The 20977-nt window shown below is 38.9% G+C and overlaps 1 protein-coding gene across 2 annotated transcripts in view; it reads left to right on the top strand.

Annotated features, from left to right (window-relative positions):
- The window catches only part of TBC1D22A (TBC1 domain family member 22A), a 449980-nt gene that overhangs the window by 348629 nt on the left and 80374 nt on the right, over positions 1–20977 (top strand). For both annotated transcript variants that reach the window (XM_090042105.1, XM_090042106.1), the window contains one exon: positions 9767–9862. In XM_090042105.1, the coding sequence (XP_089898231.1) occupies positions 9767–9862 (96 nt within the window). The remainder of the gene's footprint in view (positions 1–9766; positions 9863–20977) is intronic.

The raw sequence follows: 20977 nt of genomic DNA on the forward strand, positions 1-20977 counted from the left end.
TATTTGGTTTAATTCAAAGAACCTAGGAAAATGGCATTGAAGAGAAAGGTAGAAGAGGAAAATTTCAAGAATAAATACAGGTCTTTGGCACGATTTTAGACATTCTTTACGCCTTTTAACATTTCAATAAGATTGATTTAGTTGGGGATTTATTTTCTTTTAAACTGTTCTGAACAGTTTCTTTTGAGCTTTGCTTTGCTTTCCTAATCTTCAGTGTGGAAGAACAAACTAGTTATTTGGTATAAAAACCTAAATCTTAGGTTCCCAGTTTACAAGGTCAGAAGGGATTGTTGTAATCATCTAGTCTGACCTGCTGTATTAAGACAGGCCTGCCTTAAAATAATAGATATAGTTTTGTGAGTCAATGAAATAAATGAAGAACCAAAAGTAATTTTACCAGAGGTTACATTAAATTGACTTTCAGAGACCTGAGAAAATAGCAAAATTTCAGTATCTTAATCCTGGCATATTTGTTACCATCTCCACAAAATTCCTTACATCTATCACCTTTCCAGGAATTACATACAAGTTATATTTTTTGAATGTAGAGGAGGGGAAGTAAAGGGCTAATAGACATTTGTTAGACCATATACAGAGAAAATGTTTGAATTCTTTATTCCTCACTTGGTCTCTCAGCATTTCGTATTTCCTTTTATTCTGTCTCTAGTATTTCTCCTTTTCTTGTTCCCTTTGTTCTTTTTCCTCCCTTACTGAGCCTGCCTCTTATCCTCCCACCATATCCTTAGCATTCTTTTGTTCCTCTTCCCCTACAATATCTTCCAGCCTTTCCTAAATCTTGGTTGTTTCACCACCAGAAATAATCTTCCTGTTTTTTCCCGTCTTTCCCCTCCCACCCTGTTTTATTTGCACTTTTATTTTTCTATGCCAAGTTTTCAATCTGTTCTTTCTTGTCATTATCCTTCCCCACACCCCTACTTCATCCAATTTCTTCCCTCCCTTTCTTGACTTCAGATGCTTGGCCTGGTACCTGCCCTTATCAAGTTGCCTGTACTCTGAGGCAGCTCTTAATCCAGAGCATATTATCGGATGGCATTGTGTTGCCTTCCACTCCAGGATAAATTGCCGGAACAAAGATTCCTCTTTCCTTCTTTATCAGTTGTATTGTGTGTTCCAAGATGAGCTTTTGGAGAGTGGAACCTTTCATTTGATGCCTCCACAGTTCCTGAGCCAAAGGCCTTTGTTGCTCTTATTGAAGCAGGACTTGCTCATATATCAGTTTAAATCTGTTACAAGAGCAGGAACAGCATAGGGAGTCAGAAACGAGGTCATTGCTGGCATGACATGCTAGTAAAATGTGCCAATTTGGTTTCCAAATACATAATGGAACAATTTACTTGATGAATACATCATGTTGAACTTTACCTTGCTTTCCTTAAAATTAAAATGACACTTGCTTACCCCTACATACAGTTTGAATTCAGTTGCCAGCTATTGTGTTCCCTGTTTCATAGCTTCAGGGTTTTAAGTTCTAGGTATAATTCATACAAAGCTGATTTTATTGATACTGTAAATTTAACTGAAGCTTTAAGTGCCCTCCGATTTGCATTTTACATTACTGTTCTTTCCTTGAAAACTTAAAGATAAGTGGATCATTTTTAAATGTATACAAACTGTACTAGTAATGGGTAACTATGCAACAATGAAACATTTAATGAATGCTTAAAAGCTACTACATGGCATTTGTTTTATTTATACCAAAACTTGGAGTCTTGCTCGAATCCTTTACTAGAAAAAAAGTGGTATACAATATATTAAATAATTAAATTTAAAGGGCTTCTGATTTTTTTTTTTTTTTTTTAATTTTCTGATGTTGGACCTTTTTTAATTTTAGAGCTGAAAACCTTAAAATTCTAATGATGCAGTTGAAGACATTTCTAAATGTATTTATAAACTATGTACAGAATAATGTAGAGAAGATATGTTTAGTTGTCTTGACATCTTCATTTTTATAGTTTTGTTTATTTTCTTAATGCTTTCCTTAATTCAGTCTGATATACCGATATAACTGGTGTTTACTGTTTTTTTTCTTCAGTTATACCACCAGTTTCTCATGTTAAACAGGTCTGCACCTGGTATTTAAATAGAAGGGCAAGGTCTACATATTAGTTTTTGAAATGAGTGTGAATGCATAATGACTAAGATTTTACTGTATTTGCGTAGCCCAGGCAAAGTATACTTATACTTTGATGTAGCTGATCTAGTAAGGAAGCAAAGGAAAATAGTAGCTTGCTCTGTCTACCCTAAGATGTTATAATGTGTTAATATCATGCTGGCACAAAACAATGCAGAGAAATGTAAACAGTATACTAGACACTTATTCCAGAAAGGTTTCCTTCCATGATCCCTAGATTGATTAATCCATTTCTTTTTTCTTATCACCCCACATCTCATCTCAAAATCTCTTATTTAATTTCAAAGAGTTATTCAAAAAAATCCTGAAAAGTTTCCTGCTGTTCTCTTTACAACTGCTTGCTTTGGACAGGCTTATTTCTGTACTCAGTTGCCTTCAAACAAGAGATGGAAGACTCCAAGGATTTGGTTCTCCCACCATTTTCCCTGTGGTCCCACTTCTGGTATGAAAAAAGGATTCTTTTTCTCACCTTCAGTCCTAACTGATAGTAGAGTTTTCCCCACTAATTGGGATGCTGCAGTTAATCTTTCCACCATATGAGGGAGGTGAATGAGTATTTAGACACTTGGCAGCTTTGGGTAAATCTGATATGTCTTTTATTAGACCAACTAAATAGTTGGGGGAAAAGATTCTTAGCAAACTTTTGCGTTTAAAAACTCTTTGTCAGGCTGAGGAAAATTTTTTCCAACTATTTAGTTGGCCTAATAAAACATATCAGATTTACCCAAAGCTGCCTAAGCCCTTAGACCAGCATGTCTATAACCTACACCCATGTATTTAGGCACTTGGTATTTCTTTCCCATTCTTTCAGTAGACAAATATCAGCTAGACAAGTGAGTTATCTGTCCTACTTCCTTTGACTAGAGCTTTTCTAAGGGTACACACAGACTTTCTGGCAGATTAGGGGGAGGTTAGATCAAGTTAAAATGACCAGCTGATCTAAGGTAAGTCAAAATAGGGGGCTAGCAGGGTGGGGCATTGGGGGAAGTAAGCAGGTTCTGGGGTGATTAGGGTGGCAGGCAGGGTCTGAAGGGGTATCAGGTGGGTTATATGAGTGGTATTGGGGGGAGAAGCAATCAGGGTCCAGGAGGGTTTGGCAGGATCAGGGGGCTTACCAGGGAGGATGGGGAGCTCTCCATTTTTAGCTCCCCAACATTCTCACCCTCAGATTAACACCCCCCACCTCTGGCCAACCAACCCCCTCATCCTTCCTGCACCTCGCCTCAACACCTCAATTTACTTTCTTGTCTTACTGGATTGGGGGGAGGGGCTGGCTAGTCTGTGGGGGTCTTGTCTATCTGAAGGGGGAGGAAGGAGTTGGGAGGGGTGAAAAAATAGCCTGGTGCCAGGGCAGTGAGTAGGAAAAGCACAACCCCAAGGATACGGCCAGCAGATGGGCTTTTCCAGCCCTGGGAACTTTACAAAAGTTATTAGATCTTTCTTACCAGCCCCGATCTAAGTTAGACTTCCTCAGAGGTATCGTTAATTTAGATCAGGACAGCCATTTTTCAATTGATCTAACCTTCCTGAATCATAGAATCATAGAAGTAGGGTCGGAAGGGGCCTTGTAGATCTTCAAGTCTGACCCCGCACCTGGGCAGGTAGACATCAAGCCTCTTCTTAAAGATCCCCAGGGTAGGAGCCAGCACCACTTCTCTTGGAAGTTGGTTCTAGCTCCTAGCTGCCCTAACTGTGAAGTAGTTCTTGCAGATGTCTAATCTAAATCTACTCTCTAATAATTTGTGTCCATTGTTCCTTGTCATGCCAGGGGGTGCTAGCGGAAACAGTGTCTCCCCTAAACCCTTCTGGTCCCCCCAGTGAGTTTATAGACAGTCACCAGGTCATCCCTCAGCCTTCTCTTGTGAAGGCTGAACAGGTTTAGGTCCCACAGTCTTTCAATGTAGGGTCTGCCCTGTAGTCCCTGGATCATGTGTGTAGCCCTCCTCTGGAACCTTTCAATGTTGTCCACATTCCTCCTGAAATGGGGCGCACAGAACTGGACGCAGTACTCCAGCTGTGGCCTGACCAGTGTCGCAAGGAGGGGGAGGATCACCTCCCTGGCTCTACTTGAGATGCACGACACGGTCCGGTTAGCCCTGCCAACTGTGACCTCGCATTGTCGGCCCATGTTCATCTTGGAGTCAGTAATGACTCCAAGATCCCTTTCTGCCTCTGTGCTCTCAAGAAGGGAGTTTCCCATTCTGTAAGTGTGCTGCTGGTTTCTACTGCCTAAGTGCAGCACCCTGCGCTTGTCAGTATTGAAACGCATCCTGTTTATGACAGCCCACTCCTGGAACCTATCCAGGTCTTGTTGCAGTCTTTCCCTCGCTACTAGCGTGCTCACCTCACCCCAAATTTTGGTATCATCAGCAAATTTAAACAGGTTGCTTTTCACGCTGTCGTCCAAATCGCTGATGAAGAAATTAAACAGGACCGAGCCCTGGGGGACTCCACTTCTCCCCAGGTCGAATATGACCCATCCACCACTACCCTCTGAGTATGACCCTTGAACCCATCTGCAATCCATCTGACTCTGTAGGCATCAATGCCAGAGTCGCGTGGTTTTTTAATGAGGATGGGGTGGGAGACAGTGTCAAAGGCCTTGCTGAAGTCTAGAAAGACTACGTCCATGGCAACACTTGCATCCATTGCCTTTGTGACCTGATCATAAAAGGCAATCAGGTTGGTCTGACATGACCCGCCCCTAATGAAACCGTGCTGGTTGCCCTTGAGCATCATATCTGAGGCCGGTCCATCACAGATGTGCTCCTTGATGATCTTCTCAAAGAGTTTCCCAAGGATAGAGGTAAGACTGATGCGCCTATAGTTGCCCGGGTCCTCTCTCTTCCCTTTTTTGAAGATGGGGACCACGTTAGCTATCTTCCAGTCATCTGGCACTTGGCCTGCGCACCACGAGTGCTCGTAAAGCCATGCCAAGGGCCCTGCAATAACCCCAGCTAGCTCCCTCAACACCCTGGGGTGGAGAGCATCTGGACCCGCTGACTTGAACACGTCCAGCCCCTCCAGAAGCTCTCTAACCCAGTCCTCCCAAGCCTGAAGTCAGGATGCCTCGAGTCCATCTGCCATCACAACGGGGAAGTCCTGGTCCCTGCACAAGAAAACGGAGGTGAAGAATTGGTTAAAGAGGTCTGCTTTCTCCTCTGGCGTAACCACCAGATTGCCCAGCATACTTTGCAGGGGCCCCACATTACCTGGTGCCTTCTTCATCCTCCCTATGTATTGGAAAAAGGACTTTTTATTATCCTTGATCTTGGACGCTAGTCCTAGCTCTATGTCCGCCTTAGCTTTCCTGACAGCCCCCCTACTGGCCCGAGGAGAGAAGGTATACTCCTCTTGGGAGATAGCACCCCCCTTCCACCAGGTGTACACCGCCTTTTTGGCAAGCAGGCATTCCCAGAGACCCTTGGTGAGCCAGGGGGGCTTTGGGGCACTCTCACCCCCCTTGCTTCTTGTTGGGATGGACTCCCCTTGGGCCCTGAGTATCGTTTCCTTAAGGAACGACCACTCATCCTGGACACTGAGTTCCCCTGCCCTCAAGGGCCCCAGTGCCTCACCCACTAGTCTCCTCAACTTGTTGAAGTTGGCCCTCCTAAAGTCTAGGGCTACTGTCTTGCTGCAGGCCCTTGACACCCTGTGCTGGATGGTGAATTCGAGCAAGCTATGATCGCTATTGCCCAGGTCAAGAACCTGGAGGCCCCTATCCAGTTCATACTTAGATCCACCTAACTAGGAATCAAGTGTATGGTTTGCACCTGAATGAACTAAATTAGATCAGATGGCCAATTTAATACAGTCTAATTTCCCTGAACATCTGTATGCACCCTAAGTTCTTCATATGCTATTTGGACTATCAAACCACAATGATTTGTACAACATGGGTGGTTTATATTTTAAAAATCTGTGTCGTCTGTCCTGTGCTTTGCTCAATCCCTTCCAAAAAGAAAAATTCAAAGCAGAAAATGTACAAAATCATGTAGCTATCATAGTAAGCCTCTCATTAATACTTCACTTCGATGCATTCTTTCTTTCCTCGTGTATATGTCTGGTTAAGGCCTGATCCTGCAAACCTTTTTGCTAGTGTTTTCATCTTGGACAAGAAGTCCTATTGATTGTAATGGCAACCTTGTTTAAATTAATGGTTTTATGAAGTGTGCCTTGAGTTGCAAGTCCTTTGGAGCAGAGATTTTCTGTGAAATCTTGAATCAATAAAGTTAAAAGAGCATTTTTCCTGTGGCCTGTGTTTCCCAATTTGTCTTTGTACTTGGCTAGAAATGGTTTATGTTGTTATGGAAAGCACAGTAATCAAAATAAACAAAAAGCAGCTCCTAGAATTTGCTTCTTACTGTTATTTGTATTTAAAGCTAAAACAAGAAACAGTAAAACAACACAAACATGAAGTAGCTGATTTCAGGTTATAATGGCATTAGTGCAAAACAACTGAAATTGTTTAATTCTTTAAAATATATTAATTTATGCTAAATCTCATTTGTGTTGAATCAAAATAAAGTTCAGTTTGCAAGTTTTATTCCAATAATATGGACTTGAAACATATCAGAGTTACAAACTAAACATAGCACTTCTGAGAGTCTTTCTTTTTTCTCTTTCTTTAAATAGATAATGAAGATAGAAAAGGAAAAATTCACTTTCACCATAGGTTACATGTTTTACTGTTTAAAATTACATGTGCAAGCTTATTGCATTTTTGAAACAATGAAGCTAATTTATGTATCTAAATTCTATTATTGACATTTTAAAAGACGTTACTCCGCAATTACCCCTTATCACAGAAGTTTACAGCATATTGGGTCAGATTCTGATCCACTTACTTGCATCTGATAACGTCTTATAACAAAAGTATATTGATGTAACTAGTTGTGGAGAAAGGGATATTCAGTGCAAATGAGATGATCCAAATTCGGCCGTCTATCATTTGTGAAATTTCAATTTCTAGCTTTTATTCCTGTCTCCAGGAAGACTTAAATTTCTGTTAAAACCTTTATTTAAAAATGTATCTTTATAGTTCCACCATAAAACGTAAATAGAAGTTAAACCAAATCTTAGTACATATAGTGTTTTAGGTACATATGGCCAAGACGCCCAGAATAGACATTGATACTTTTGATGTACATTGTGATAATATTCAAAATGTGTTACATGCACCTCAAATATGATTCCCAAATGCTGCTCCACCCAACCTTTATAAATTGCTATTTTTTTTGTTATTAAATGAACTTCAGGAGGAATTTGAAGGAGTGTAGTGTTTTGCTGGGACACCTCAAGGGGTCATTCTTTAAGATGGAGATGGTATGTGCTGTCTTCTCATCAGGATGCTGTGAACGTTGGTTCCAAAGAGGATGGAGCTAGACTGTTCTCAGTGGTGGCAGATGACAGACCAAGGAGGAATGGTCTCAAGTTGCAGCAAGGGAGGTTTAGGTTGAATATTAGGAAAAAATTTCTCACTAGGAGGGTGGTGAAGCACTATAACAAGTTAGCTAGAGAAGTGGTGGTATCTCCATCTTTGGAGGTTTTAAGGCCTGGCTTTACAAAGCCCTGGCTGGAATGATCTATTTGGGGATAGTCTTGCTTTGAGCAATGGGTTAGACTAGATGACCTCCTGAGGTCCCTTCCAACCCTAATTGTCTAGGATTCTATAAGCATGTGGATATTGTCATGATAAAGGCTATATTAAAACCCATATTTAATAGTTTTGTGTTGAGCCTAGACTTTGAATACTTCAGTAAATAAGACTTGTGTCACAAATTGAACAAAGCTAAAGCAAATACTGAATAGTTGCTTTTTAAATGAGCACTGCCCATCCTGTGCACTGAATGTTTCAAAGAAAAAGATAGTATACAGGAAACCCTCGCTACTCACAGGTTTGGCATTCACAATTTCAAATATTCACAAATGCCAGACCCACATCTTAAATGCACCTACAGTAGGTCCCCAGGAGCTCCAGGCTTGGTGTTGCTGCACTCCCTCTGCTGCTGCCATGCTTCTGCTATCTCCAGCACAGCCGTGCCCCCCTCTCCCAGCCACCGGGGTACTGCATTCATGAAAGCAGTGCCATATTCACAGATTTTGCCATTTACGGGATCTCAAGAGCATATCCCCCACAAATGGCGAGGGTCATCTGCATGTTCCTGTACTGAAAGACTGTAACATGATGCAAATGGATTCAATGGCTGAATTAAATATATGCACAGGAATTTCATAACTTTTGAATACTTGATTTGGCAAACGTAGCATTTTTTCTATGTAGTTTTTAAAAACAAAAACTTTATTGGTACTGTATTTGATAATACATAGATTTTTCATTTGGAATGTAAAGTATTTTTAAAGTGTGTTTCCGTTGGTGTCTGCTGTATTATAAAAAATATTTTAGGTTATTGTATTCTGAAGGTTAAACTTCAGTAACGCAGAAGTATATCTATTTTTCGGATGATGTATTTATTTATTAAAAAACAATTTCAATATAATTTACCCACTCACAGATGACGTGTGATTCATTTAGCAGAATAAAATTCTAACTCAAATCTTTTTTGTAAGAAATGCCCTAAGCTAAAGTTCATCTAGTTTCCACAAAATTCTTCTCAGCAGTAGGAAATGGTTCTGCTGTGACCAGTAAAGATGATTAAGAAAAAATCCGGCCTTCTACTGGGGTTTTAAAAAAGTACAATTGGAATATTTTATATTTAGTTGAATGTCTTAATTAAATTGTACTGCCTCTATGCATCAGATTCTGCAGTTTGCTGACTTTATCAAATCTTTTTTTTCAAGATGTTAACTTGGACTTCACTTTAGTGTTCTTTCTCTGTAATTCCACTGATTTAATCTTACTCATCCATAAAACAAAAAGTTCGATTTTTTTTTTTTAATTTTTACTTTTTCAACAACTTAAAAGCGATCTACAATGAAAAATCTTAAATATAAATTTAAATAGGCTTTTCAAATGTATTTTGTTTTAGTGGCAAACTTTTAAAAAATTATACTTTTAAGTTCATGTGTTTGGCCCAGATTTTTATACACTTGTGAAATATTTATTACTGGGAATGAAATAAATGAAGCAAAGACTGCATTAAGCAGATATGATTACAAAACTGGGGCCTTAAACTTTGTTCTAGAATTACAGCAGTCTTGAAATTTTTATTGGATTTAATATGATAAATAATCAGCTGATCAATACCCAGCAAAATTTCCGGATTTTGTTTTTTAAACAGGTTAATAAATTTCTTGAAATTATTGTAAAATAGGCATAGAAATGAAATTTAATGTTAAATTAAACTTCCACTGAAGATGGAGGATATGGTTGTCATCACGTTGGGCTTGAGGCAAGTGGTCAATTTTATAGTATTTCATAGTGGATAGATACCAAAGGATGAATTCAGAAAAGTCAGGAAATGGCCTGAAAAGAAGGATATACATAAATAAGCACCCAAGTCCTAGCTACAGAACAGTTTGTAAATGCCTATGGCAGAGGTGAAATCATAATTAGTTTGGGACATTGGTTTTAGGTCTTTTAGAATGTCTTATAAATATATTTAGGGATACATTGCATAAATCATGTTTCAGCATATTTAAATTTTTTTTCAGTCTGAACCAGAAGGTTTTTCGCACTTCCACTTGTATGTGTGTGCTGCCTTCCTTGTCAAATGGAGGAAAGAGATTCTTGAAGAAAAAGACTTCCAAGTAAGTAAAGATTTTTTTTCTGTGTTACAGAAACCTGGAATGTTTTTCCAGCAGGAGAAGTGTTTATTAAATTAAGTTCAGTGTTTCTTGCGGATGAATTTGACAAAGCAGGGGCAGTTGCACTGATTGATAATATCTGAATGTTTGAAAGAGCACCTGTAAAGCTGTTGGACTTGAAGCTATTTGCCTGTAAACAGTAGATGTACGTTTTCTGTGGCCAGGTACAGACATTATTACACTTTTACCAGTAAAAGTGATTGGAAACAGTTTTATACCCATAACAGATCAGAAGTTTAGCACAAAAAACTGATCTATACCTGTAATAGAACAGAAGTTCAGCACACACAGGCTGGTTTAAAAATGGTGGAACCCAGTCTAAGATTTACCCCCTTTCTCCCTTCTTCCCCCCACACCAAAGGGTGAATGTGTGTTCTGTTCACTACCAATATAAACTACACTGCTTGCAGAAAAGTGTGTAACTTAGGTCAATTCCATCTCAGGCTTTTTGAATGTCTGTACCTAGCATTTGTGTATTCTGAGGGGAAAAAAATATTTCAGCCGAGGCAATCACCAAGGAAAAGATTTCTGAAGAAGCAGTGCTTTGGAATTTCGCAGCAAGGTTTTCTGAAAAAAGTGACTGAGTATTAAAAGGTTCTGTGCTTTTTATCTGAAAATGCAATACTGATGTTACTCACTTTATTATAATTTAACATTTGTATGATACCAGAAGTATACACAGTCCTTGTTATTTTTTTTTATTTATTCTAGTTGCTCTTTTACGTTTCTATTTCTCTTGCTGTAAGCCACCCTGAGCCTCTGTTGGAGAGGGTGGTATATGAATTTCATAAAAATGCATATCTATTTCTCCTTATTAAATACAGACATACATTAACAAGCATAGGTCCCTAAATTCCTATTTAGGCAACTGTAATAAATAGCATCCTTGAAAAACTAGGCCATGAAGGCACAATTTTATAGCTAACTATACACTATAGGGTAGGGACGTACCTACATCTGAAAATGTAAGCTCCAATTTCTGCAATAAGTTTACAACTTAAATTGAGTACTGTATTAGATGTGGAGTAGGGAGAGGTATAAAATAGAACAGCATTTCCCAACCAGCGTGCCACAGCACATTGCTGTGCCATCAGGCATGTCCAGGTGGCCACGGCATTTGGGGCTGGAGCCACACCCCCTGACCTGCTGCTGCTGTGGACACAGACAGATGAAGAGCATGGCTCCAGCCAGGCACGGGGCGTGGCTCCAGCCCAAAATGCCATCCAGCTCACCCCCCCCAGTCAGTGTCCGGCTGGCCGCACACCACCATCCCCACCTCCCCAAAGTCTGGTGTGCCATGGTGCTTTTTTATTTAGGTAAGTGTGCTGTGAGCGAAAAAGATTAGGAAATGCTGACATAGAATATAGTTACAGGACTGCTTTATTGGTACAGTTTACATCTCATAAGTTGATGTTCTTTTTTTGGATGATTTGAAGTGTTAACACAAGAGAGCAAGGTGTACTGTTGGAAAGATTGTGTGGGGGATGGGAATGGTAGACAATTAGAGAGTGGATTGTAAGTTGCACATAATTTGTGAGAAAGGACTTCATGGCTATTTGGAATTTAATTTACATCAGTGTACAGGACTGAAAAATTTACCTGATTATAAGGTTACATTTGTGGAACCCAGACAACTATACTTCTTGTCTTGCATATTTTGCAAAAATAGTGTAGGCTGATTATTATTTTGGCTTATTTTCTGTCAATATTACTCATGCTACAACAGCTTCAAAACATTAAAAAGTCTGAAATGTACTGCTTTCTCACAGGCCATGCTCAAAATCTCCAAAAAACGTAATGCTGGCTGGGTACTTCCCTGCTGCTTGGGCCCAAAGACCTCCACCGCCTGCTGGCTGAACTCTGCTTCCTTAATTAATGTTGCCTAGACACTTGAATACCATATATGCTACCCCTTCAAAGAAAGTATGAAATTAATCAGTCCTGCTTTTCTTCACAGAATTATCTATTTAATGGGGACAGTCTTAATTGAAGCTGCCCCACTTCAACAATAAATTAATGCTGGATAGATGCCTCCCCCAAATGGTAAACATATATTGCTTCCCAATTTTATCAGCCTGTGTCAATTTCTAAACTTTCTGAAAATAAAAAGTGCTGGGCAGTCTTTCCTTTCACTGGTATTTTGCTAGCAGGAGCAGCACCCTCTCCGTTGTACCTGTTTATGTGTTTCCTCTCACCACAGTCTATAGCACTTTCATGCCCTCTGGACACCTGATAAACCAGGCATCTATGCAAATGAAAAATAACAAAGTTATTTTACTATTGAATAAGTTTTTTCTACATGTATTTGATCCTTCACAAAATCATTGCAACATTTTTATTTGTAGTTTAATTTTTCTGATGCCATTAAAGTGGGTTATGTGAATACATAATTCAGAAGAGCTTTGGAGGTCCTATTTTTGAGTTAATCTTAAGTTGTTCATCATATAAAACTAAATTATGAAGTACTAAGGATGTATGTGATTTAATCACTTATGAGATCAATATCAGTTGTATTAAAAATCAATAAAATGCTATTACAATTCATAAACTGTTTAATTTATAGTGTGATATTTTGGCTTTTGGTTTAAGACCACAACTAGATGAAATTACAGTGTTATTATCTGCACTGCAGTTTTTCACTATGTAGTGAATATGATCAGATTACTATTACGAATAAAAATTATTATGTATTTAATATAGATAATGAGAATATCTACTTAATTTTTTTTTGGTAAAATAGAGAAAGGATGGCTAGTGCATAGAGGACTATTGTATAAGGAACAGATAATATTTCTAAACTGCTTTGAAATCAAATTAAGATATTGTACAGTGCATATATGGAACAACATTTTATAAAAACTTACCTCGTAATTTTATCAACCTGGCACATTTTGCATTTTTTTCTATCTCTAAAAAAAAAAATACTTGATACATGTTATTTAAAATACTTTCCTGCATGTAGGGAGATAAGGTATTATTAGGGTGATATATTTGTAGTATGGTAGATTAAGTGGCAGTCTTTAAATTTTTCTAGTTTTATTAATTGAAACGCCCTTAATTTAATAGTTTATGTAATGTGAAGATTTATACTTTTTCTGTTATCCATTTATATTTCAGCATTATACAAACTTTGCACGGGGAACTAGGCCTTTATTAAATTACTTTGTACTTAAACTGACTATAGAAAAACAGCTTCGATGAAATATATCTTTAGGGTGAATAACATTAAGATGATAATATATGTTGAACAGTTTTAAACTAAGATAATTTTTACAGTATAATGAAAGTGCTAGAGCTTTGCATGTTTCAGGAATCTATTCGGTAGCCATGTTGGTCTGAGACTAAGAGGAATGCAAAGCTCTAGAACAGCGGTTCCCAAACTTACAGACTGTGCACCACCAATTTAAAATGACAACCTTAAGTACCACCAGCAAATTTTTCAGTTCAGCCTTAAACCACCAGCAAATTTTTGTCATGTAGAGTAATTATAATAAATCTGTTAAAGCGTACCACTGATGTATTGTCTGGTACTACCCGTACCACAAATTGGGAATTGCTGTCTAGAACTCTTAGTTCAGAAATAATACCTTTTATTAGACCAACTAAGAAATCACAAAAATAATATATTTTTCTTCAACTTCTGAGGCGCACACACCCTTCCTCAAGGTTTCACTAAACACTGTTAAACACTGTTAAAATACAAATAATCTGGACACACCTGATTGTATAGGTACATTGCCCATTCCTGTTCTTTCAGTCCTGTGCCTGGGAATAGCTGGAGTGAAAATATGCCTTGTTTCTTTTACATTCCTCAGTTCAAATTATACATAAGAAGGAATTTGAGTGAAAAGAGGATAATGGCCTCGTGCTTCAGCTTGTGTAAGTTGATTACATGCATGAGACAGAATGAAATGCTGTCTCTTTAAATCCTTAGTTGGAATCCATCCACAGCAGGTGATCTTTCTGCACTGGTTCCCTGGTAAACTACCCTTTCTTCATTCATAGAATTCATTAAGACCCACTCCTACCAGATCTACTGGAAATAAGTCAACTAAATATTTTTGTTGCATTTATTGTTTTAAGACAATATTTTTGCTCTACCAAGCTATGCCCTATCCACTACTCAGTAAATATCCATAAAATGTCCTCTAATATTTTTGCAGATCAGTATGCGCTAGCTAAGCTGTCACCTTATTAAAAAAAAATTTATGGGGAAAGAAGAGTTTTGGGGCGGGGTTTGGTATGGTTGAAAATCCGATAATGTTCTCACTCTAAGACTCTATTTTCAAAATATTCTTCAGTCCTTATAAGATTGTGCAGGGAAGGGGAAGTATTACACAATCTTATAAGGGGCCTGAAGTAGAGGTTAACTGATTTGGCTGAAAGTCTGATAGGAATGTCAAAACCAAGATTAAAATTTAGGAAGTCATAGCTCTCAGCCTTGCGGATTGTGCCTCCCCACAAAATAAGTTGATGTTTGGTGAACTGCCAAGGATATCATCTAAAAAGAAATTGAGATTGGTAAGGTATACAACTATTTCAGTCTTAATCATCTACATTGGCAAACTCAAGAGGCATTCATCTTAAGTATGATAGATGCACATTTATATTTCATTGTTGACCTTACAAAGCCCACCAAATTTTTGGGATTCATGGAATGGCACAAATATTTTCTTGCATCTATTTCACTGATATGTCATGTGTGTTCTTGTTGGAAAACCAGTGTTAGGGTGTATCCATTTATGCTGATTTTATCATTGCAGTGGATTCTTATGCCATCCACATATCTTTGATTAAACTATTGCCATATTCAAGGGAACTGAGGAATGGATACTTGAGGAAAAGAGAGTAAGTGTATACCTATAACTGCTATGTATTTCTACCATTTTGTTTATTAAAGCAAAGGCAGTTGGCATTCGTAACCAGAGGCAGAAGGGAGCTATTATTGAGATGGGTACCCAAGGTATTATCTGCCTGTAATGGGAAAAGCAACCCCATAATAGTTAAGGCCACCAAGAGTAATGTACCATTACCTAGAGGAATTCTAGCTGCTCCTGGCAGGAAACAAATTTCTAGAGGATTCTGAGGATATAGAAAACTATGCAGAGGGCCTTTGCTTCCAAGGCTTTGGGGCATTCCAGGTCACCAGCAGTAAGGACTGGCAGGATCAGCAACAAGACTGATCTTTGGAAATGCTGGCAGGACTCTGAGGGGTGTGCTAGGTTGTAGTCAGATGAGAGGGTAAGAAAGTTTTATCTTGTTTTTTTCTTCTCTCCAAATTTATGGCCCATGTTGTTTTTCATATTATTTTCTTCTATATAATAAATCCTTTTGTTGTTTTATCTCCTTACTGACCATATTGCCTGTGGTCAAAAGCTATCTCTAGGTAAGTGATATTCCAGGCTAACTCATTCTACAGAAGGAGGGACCTAAAAATTCTTTCACAACCCAAGGAGAAGCCAGGTGGGGCTGGTAGAGGATACCCCTGCTGCAGCTATGACATTCAGTAAAGGGCAATGGAGCTGAGGCTTTCTGGAATAGGCAGCAGGACAGTGGGAAGAAATTCAGAGCTCTAGGGGGACTGCGTGAGTGAGTTTGTGTCTCTTTCTCTCTCTTTCTCCCTATATATAGTGGCCTTTTGTTTTAGTTGTGGAAGAACATGGATTTTGCGGTATTTTAAAGAGTGAATTTGGCATTTTTTATCAGAGAATTTGCAGTTTTTAAATAGGGAATACCAGGATTCCTGCTAGCGAGGGAGGATACTGCTCAGGACTGGCATCCAGGACCCAGATGGCGGGCAAGTAAGGTGGCTGACCTCCTGGCCATTTAGGGCCAGAAGGACATGCTTTGACTGTTCGGAGCAGGCCACCACATTGAGAACATCTTCCAGGAAATAGCTGCCCAGATGCCGGGGGGCGGGGCACACATGGTAGCAGTGCTGCACAAAGACCAACACTGCAGCCATGCCCCACCTACAACTGGCCTAGAGATGCAGGCGGCTTTGCTACAGTGACCATGACATAGCCCAGGTGGCTGTGCAGTCCCCGTAGGTCTGGCAGGTGTGTAGCTAGGTGTATGCATGCTGCACAGGTGGCAGCTGGTCATAGCCAGACAGCAGGTCCCACTGCCAGACTGCTGTAGAGGGTGCAGAGAACTTTAAGTTAGGGATGCTTCAGCAGTCCAGCAGCACAAGGGGCAAGTATTCCCAGATACCCCAGGCCTCAGGAGCTCTTGAGAGCAAGTAGCCCTGAGTTGCTTGCCAGGGCAGCTTTTTATACCTCCAGCTCCCCCTGGCTGCAGATCTAGGAGGAGCTAGACAGGGTCAGTTTGCCCCACGTGGCATAACTTTCCCCACAACAAAGTACATGTTCAGGCACGTGTGCTAAGGCAAAAATCCCTGGCACAAATTTGTGCCTCTCATTTGAGCTGCTACAAGTGCATGTGCCTGCATGTGTGGATGTGCCCACTGGGTGCATCTGAATGTGAAATTAAGGTGACACAATAAACTCAGGTGCAGTTTGGGCCAAAGTAAACCATTCCTAGGCACAGTGTCTACACATGTGCCCAGGACAGCAGCAATTTGAGCTGGGATGGAGCAGGCCAGGGCTGGCAGAGGGCACAGAGGGGCAGCCCCGGTGGTGGTGTTGGGAGGAGGTGGAGCTGGCTGTGCAGCTAGGTAGCAGCCAGGAAGTATCTTACAGCAGAGTTGGTTTATTTTGCCATAATACCAGCACATGTGTAGACTGTGATACTTCACTGTGGAGCTAATTAGTTTCCTCCACAGTAAAGCACATGTGTAGATGCACCCCCTGAAATAGCATCATCACAACTGTTGATGCATATATTAGGTTCACAAACTTGGTGTGTCAGCAGTAGTTTTGAAGGCATCATGAATGTGGAAAGTAATGTACAAGTCTGTCATCTTAACTCCTTATTTCTTTTCGAAACATGCCAAAGGGTCAATCTTGTATCTCATGATGTACCTACAAATAAAATGATTTCTGTGCCATTGTCCAGGAATTTAGTATTCTGCAGTTAAGAGACAGGCTGTCTGGGCTGATGATTTGAACTGTTAGAACCTAAAAAATCACTGACAGTTGTACTACTGAAGAAAATAAGCAACCAAAAAGAATGGGGAAAAGTTTAGAAAAAAGAAGGGAAGAAAACTGTCTATTAAATAAATGAAAAGAGGATAGATGTTGAAATGATAGTATTGATTGTATTTCTGAATTGTAGAATAAATTTAATGTGTTGATACTGTGGGTGGAATAGAAATTATTATAAACAAATATATTGTGGAAAACTGAACTAAACATAAGGCAATGAAGGCAAGTAGAAATCAAATAAAAACACAGTTTTATTGAGCAATGGAGAATTTTATTTGCAGTTATTATTGAGGGAAATTATTCAGTGTCTAAATGTAGTCAAGCAAGTCTTCTGATATAGAATGCATCAGAAAAATTGTGTTCTTTTCCAATGGAAAAATTTTATAGGAGCAAAAACATTTTTTGTAGACTAAAGTATTATCATAGCAAAGTAAATACGTTTTTGAATGTGAAATGAATACAAGAAAAGGTAAAAGAGGAAGCCGTGGTTTTGTATGGAAATATTTTAGTATAAATCTAGGAGGGAAGTGGAAATGAGTTCATTAGCAGTCATTCTTAGTTATTTGATCACGGCTGAATACCAACCCTGCTCCAGACTCCAGATCCTGTAAATACTTGATTTGTGCCTATTTTTTTCTTGTTGAAGTAGTCCAATAATTTAAATACTGTTAAGTCAGAATCATTGCAACATCAGGGTCCACATCTAGAAAATATATGCATCTCCTGTGCTATTAAATGCAGCATGTGCACTTGATGTTTTTTGATTTCACTTCTGTCAATAAAATGTGACAGGGTAAGAACTGATGCATGCATGGTCAATTTGGACATTGTGCCTAGACAACAGACAATCAGAAAACCTGAGGCTGAATCTGTTTAGTGTTCACAAGTTAGTCTAAGCTGTGTAGCTGGAACCTATAAGCAAGTGAACAGATACTCACTTTTGAATCCAGAAATGCAGCCGCATGCCTGCAGTGGCCCAGTCAGAAGCTGGGAGATGCTAAGAACACACCTCCCTGCTCAACTGGAGCAGACAGCTTAGTCCAACGCTAGCCCACTACCCTGCAAAGGGTGGGGGGGGGTTGCGGGGGAGGCATGAAGCATCCTGGGGTGCTGGTGTCTGTGAGTTAACTTAAATTTGGAGGGGATCTGGGATAGAAGTTCAATAAACTGATTTAACTTAAATCGATTAAGTCTGATATGACATCCATCCAAATTTATCTTAAACTGGTTTTGACCATTTTGAAAGTGGTTTATATGCACTGAACTTCTGCTGTGTCACAGATCAGATCTGAACCAGTTTCAAATTACGTTTGTGTGTAATTTCTGTCCCTAGCCTGTAAGAATTGCATATTTTGTTTGGTGTTTGAAAAAGAAAATTAAAAATTGCTCCTAGACCCACTAAATGTATAGAAAATATTAGCTCCATACGTATATTGGTGTTAAGCTTTCAAAGATACTCCATTTAACGATTATGTTTAATTTGGCTGGAAGTTCCATTATGTCTGAAATGCTAGGATTTAGCTATTTTTTTTAATTCACTCTTTTAGTAAAATAAACATGATGTACTGTACATTCTCTGAGTAATTTTGTTCATAAAAACCATGCGCCTTTAAAATGTATTTTTCTTTGGATTTTGTATAGTAGGCAAAAAAGAGAAAAAAATTACCACTAAAAATCAAATATACAATAAAAGCTCTGTTATCCAGTCTTCATGGAGAATGGGGGGTGCTGGTTAGTCAAATATGTTGGTTATCTGAGAGTTATGCTTATCTCCAGCCCAGCGGGTTGGAGGCGTCTTTGACTGTTTGGGCCGCAGTCCCTCCTGCCATGTTCAGTGCTCCAGGGCTTTCACTCCCTGGCATCAGTGTGCTGGGAGACAGGGAGGGGGGCCCCATGCAGGCTGCTTTGCCCCAAGCCGTGGTCCATGAGGAAGAAGTGGGAGTCGGCTCATGGTGGCAAAAACGGAAGTGCCACAGTGGGACAGATGCTGGTTAATAGAGCATTCTGGATGGTAAAGTGCTGGATAACACAGCTTTTGCTGTATTTAATAGCACTATTAAGGCGATTGCTGGGAACACTTTTGAGGATCAGACTGACTTGAAAAATTCAAGATTTTAGTCACTGAACTCACCTTAAATAAAATTGTTCTGTAGTGACCAAGTCCTTTCAACAAAACAACATCTGAGAGTTTGAGACGCACTTTCTTATTCCTAAAATTCGTCAATTGTGTGGATAAAATGTTCTGGACATTTTAGTGACTGTAAGAAAGTTAATGAAACTGATCTGAGAAAGAATTGAAGTCTCTTAGGGCCATCAACAATGATAAAACACTTTTTCCTATTAGTAATCTGTCATTCCTAATTCCAGTGAGGATCTTTATTATATGCCTCACCAGATGAAGGAAGGATGACTTAAAGGTAAACTGCAGTAATTAGTAAATTTGAAATATGACAGCCTTTTGTATTTTTTCTTTAATACCAGTATTGATGAGAACAAATAAAGATCAATTCACCTAAGTTTTTCTGTGAGCTTGACTTTGTGTCATCCATAGTGATATAACAGATTCCATAATTTAAAAATCTTTTAAATTGTTGTTGACATACATTACACTTCAGAAACTCCATTTTTAAAGCTACATATACCTGACCCTAAATTAGAAATCATGTGCTATTTCTTGCACCATTTAGAAGTCGTTTAGAAACATTAATAAAAATCATGGAACAACCTCAGGAGAGACTTTTCCATGTCTTGTGAACATAGTTTTGGCTTATGTTCTTGAGGATAAGAGTTTGTACGTCATACTTAGGGGGAAATAGTGTTCTCGTCATTTCTAATATAACGAAGAATGTTCTCATCTGGAATCATGTTCAGCCCTTGAATGATCACAGAGCACACTCTGAAAGCTTTATACAGTCATTTTTCTCAGGGAAAAGAAAGACATTCTCAGACTGCATGTGGAAGCAGCACCATACCTTTGCTCTTCTGATACCAATGGCTATTCCATTGTCTAGCAAGTAACAGTTTTGAAGTTTTACTAGAACACTTGCTTTCTGTCCATTTTGGCTGTTTTTGTATACTTGGGACTTATTCTTTTTTAATGTTCAAGGTTTGTTCAAGTATAGAAATTTCCTGGGAGTTTATAGGTCAAGCTGTTTAAGATATATGTAAAAAATCCCCCAAATGTTCAAGTTCTATTTCAAACATTAATACTAACTACATTTTTTTACCTCCATACTTCCCATTGGAAGAATGTAAATATTTCCTTGTTGTCTTATTAACAGATTCATAGCCATTTAGACTAAATTTGACTTGTTTATATTTTCCTACTGAACTGATTCGCATGCAAGCACAGTCTATTCCATTTTCTACTTCTGAGCTCATTCATCCAAACTTTCATTTATCCTGAGGAAAAACAAAACCAAGAAAGTAATTTATTATATATTGACATCAAAAAAATTCTTCATCTTTTCTTACAAATCTATGCTTCACTAATAGAGGGAGTCCTAGGTAGCCTGGAAGCATAGAGGCTTCTCCCTCCTCCCCTCCCCCAATATAAGTGTCATGCTCTCAATTGTATAAAAATTGAAGGTTAATAGAAAAGAATTATTTTAGCAAGGTATTTGAAGTCTGCTAATTTTTAGGCAGAACTTTAATTGTCATAGACTGTTCACACTTTATTTTGCATATAATAACACAGCTACTGCAGGTTAGCCTTCTTAATTTGAGGTGAAAATCATTGATCTCTATAGCACTAGGCCCTGGTTAGCTACCTATGTCAGATTAAATGTGTGATCCAATTCCTGAAGTAATTATGAAAGTAGTGGTGAAAAAATGTTAGTTTGATTTTTTTCCCCCTTTACCCTCTTCCCTGTCTCACTCTCCTTGCTGTCCAGTAGTGTCAGATAAGGAGTTCTTTTTTTTCCCGTTATCACTAATAGTTCCTGACATGTAG

This window comes from Crocodylus siamensis, chromosome 4 (assembly GCF_052110815.1).
Source record: "Crocodylus siamensis isolate JL-2025a chromosome 4, ASM5211081v1, whole genome shotgun sequence".
Lineage (NCBI taxonomy): Eukaryota > Metazoa > Chordata > Crocodylia > Crocodylidae > Crocodylus > Crocodylus siamensis.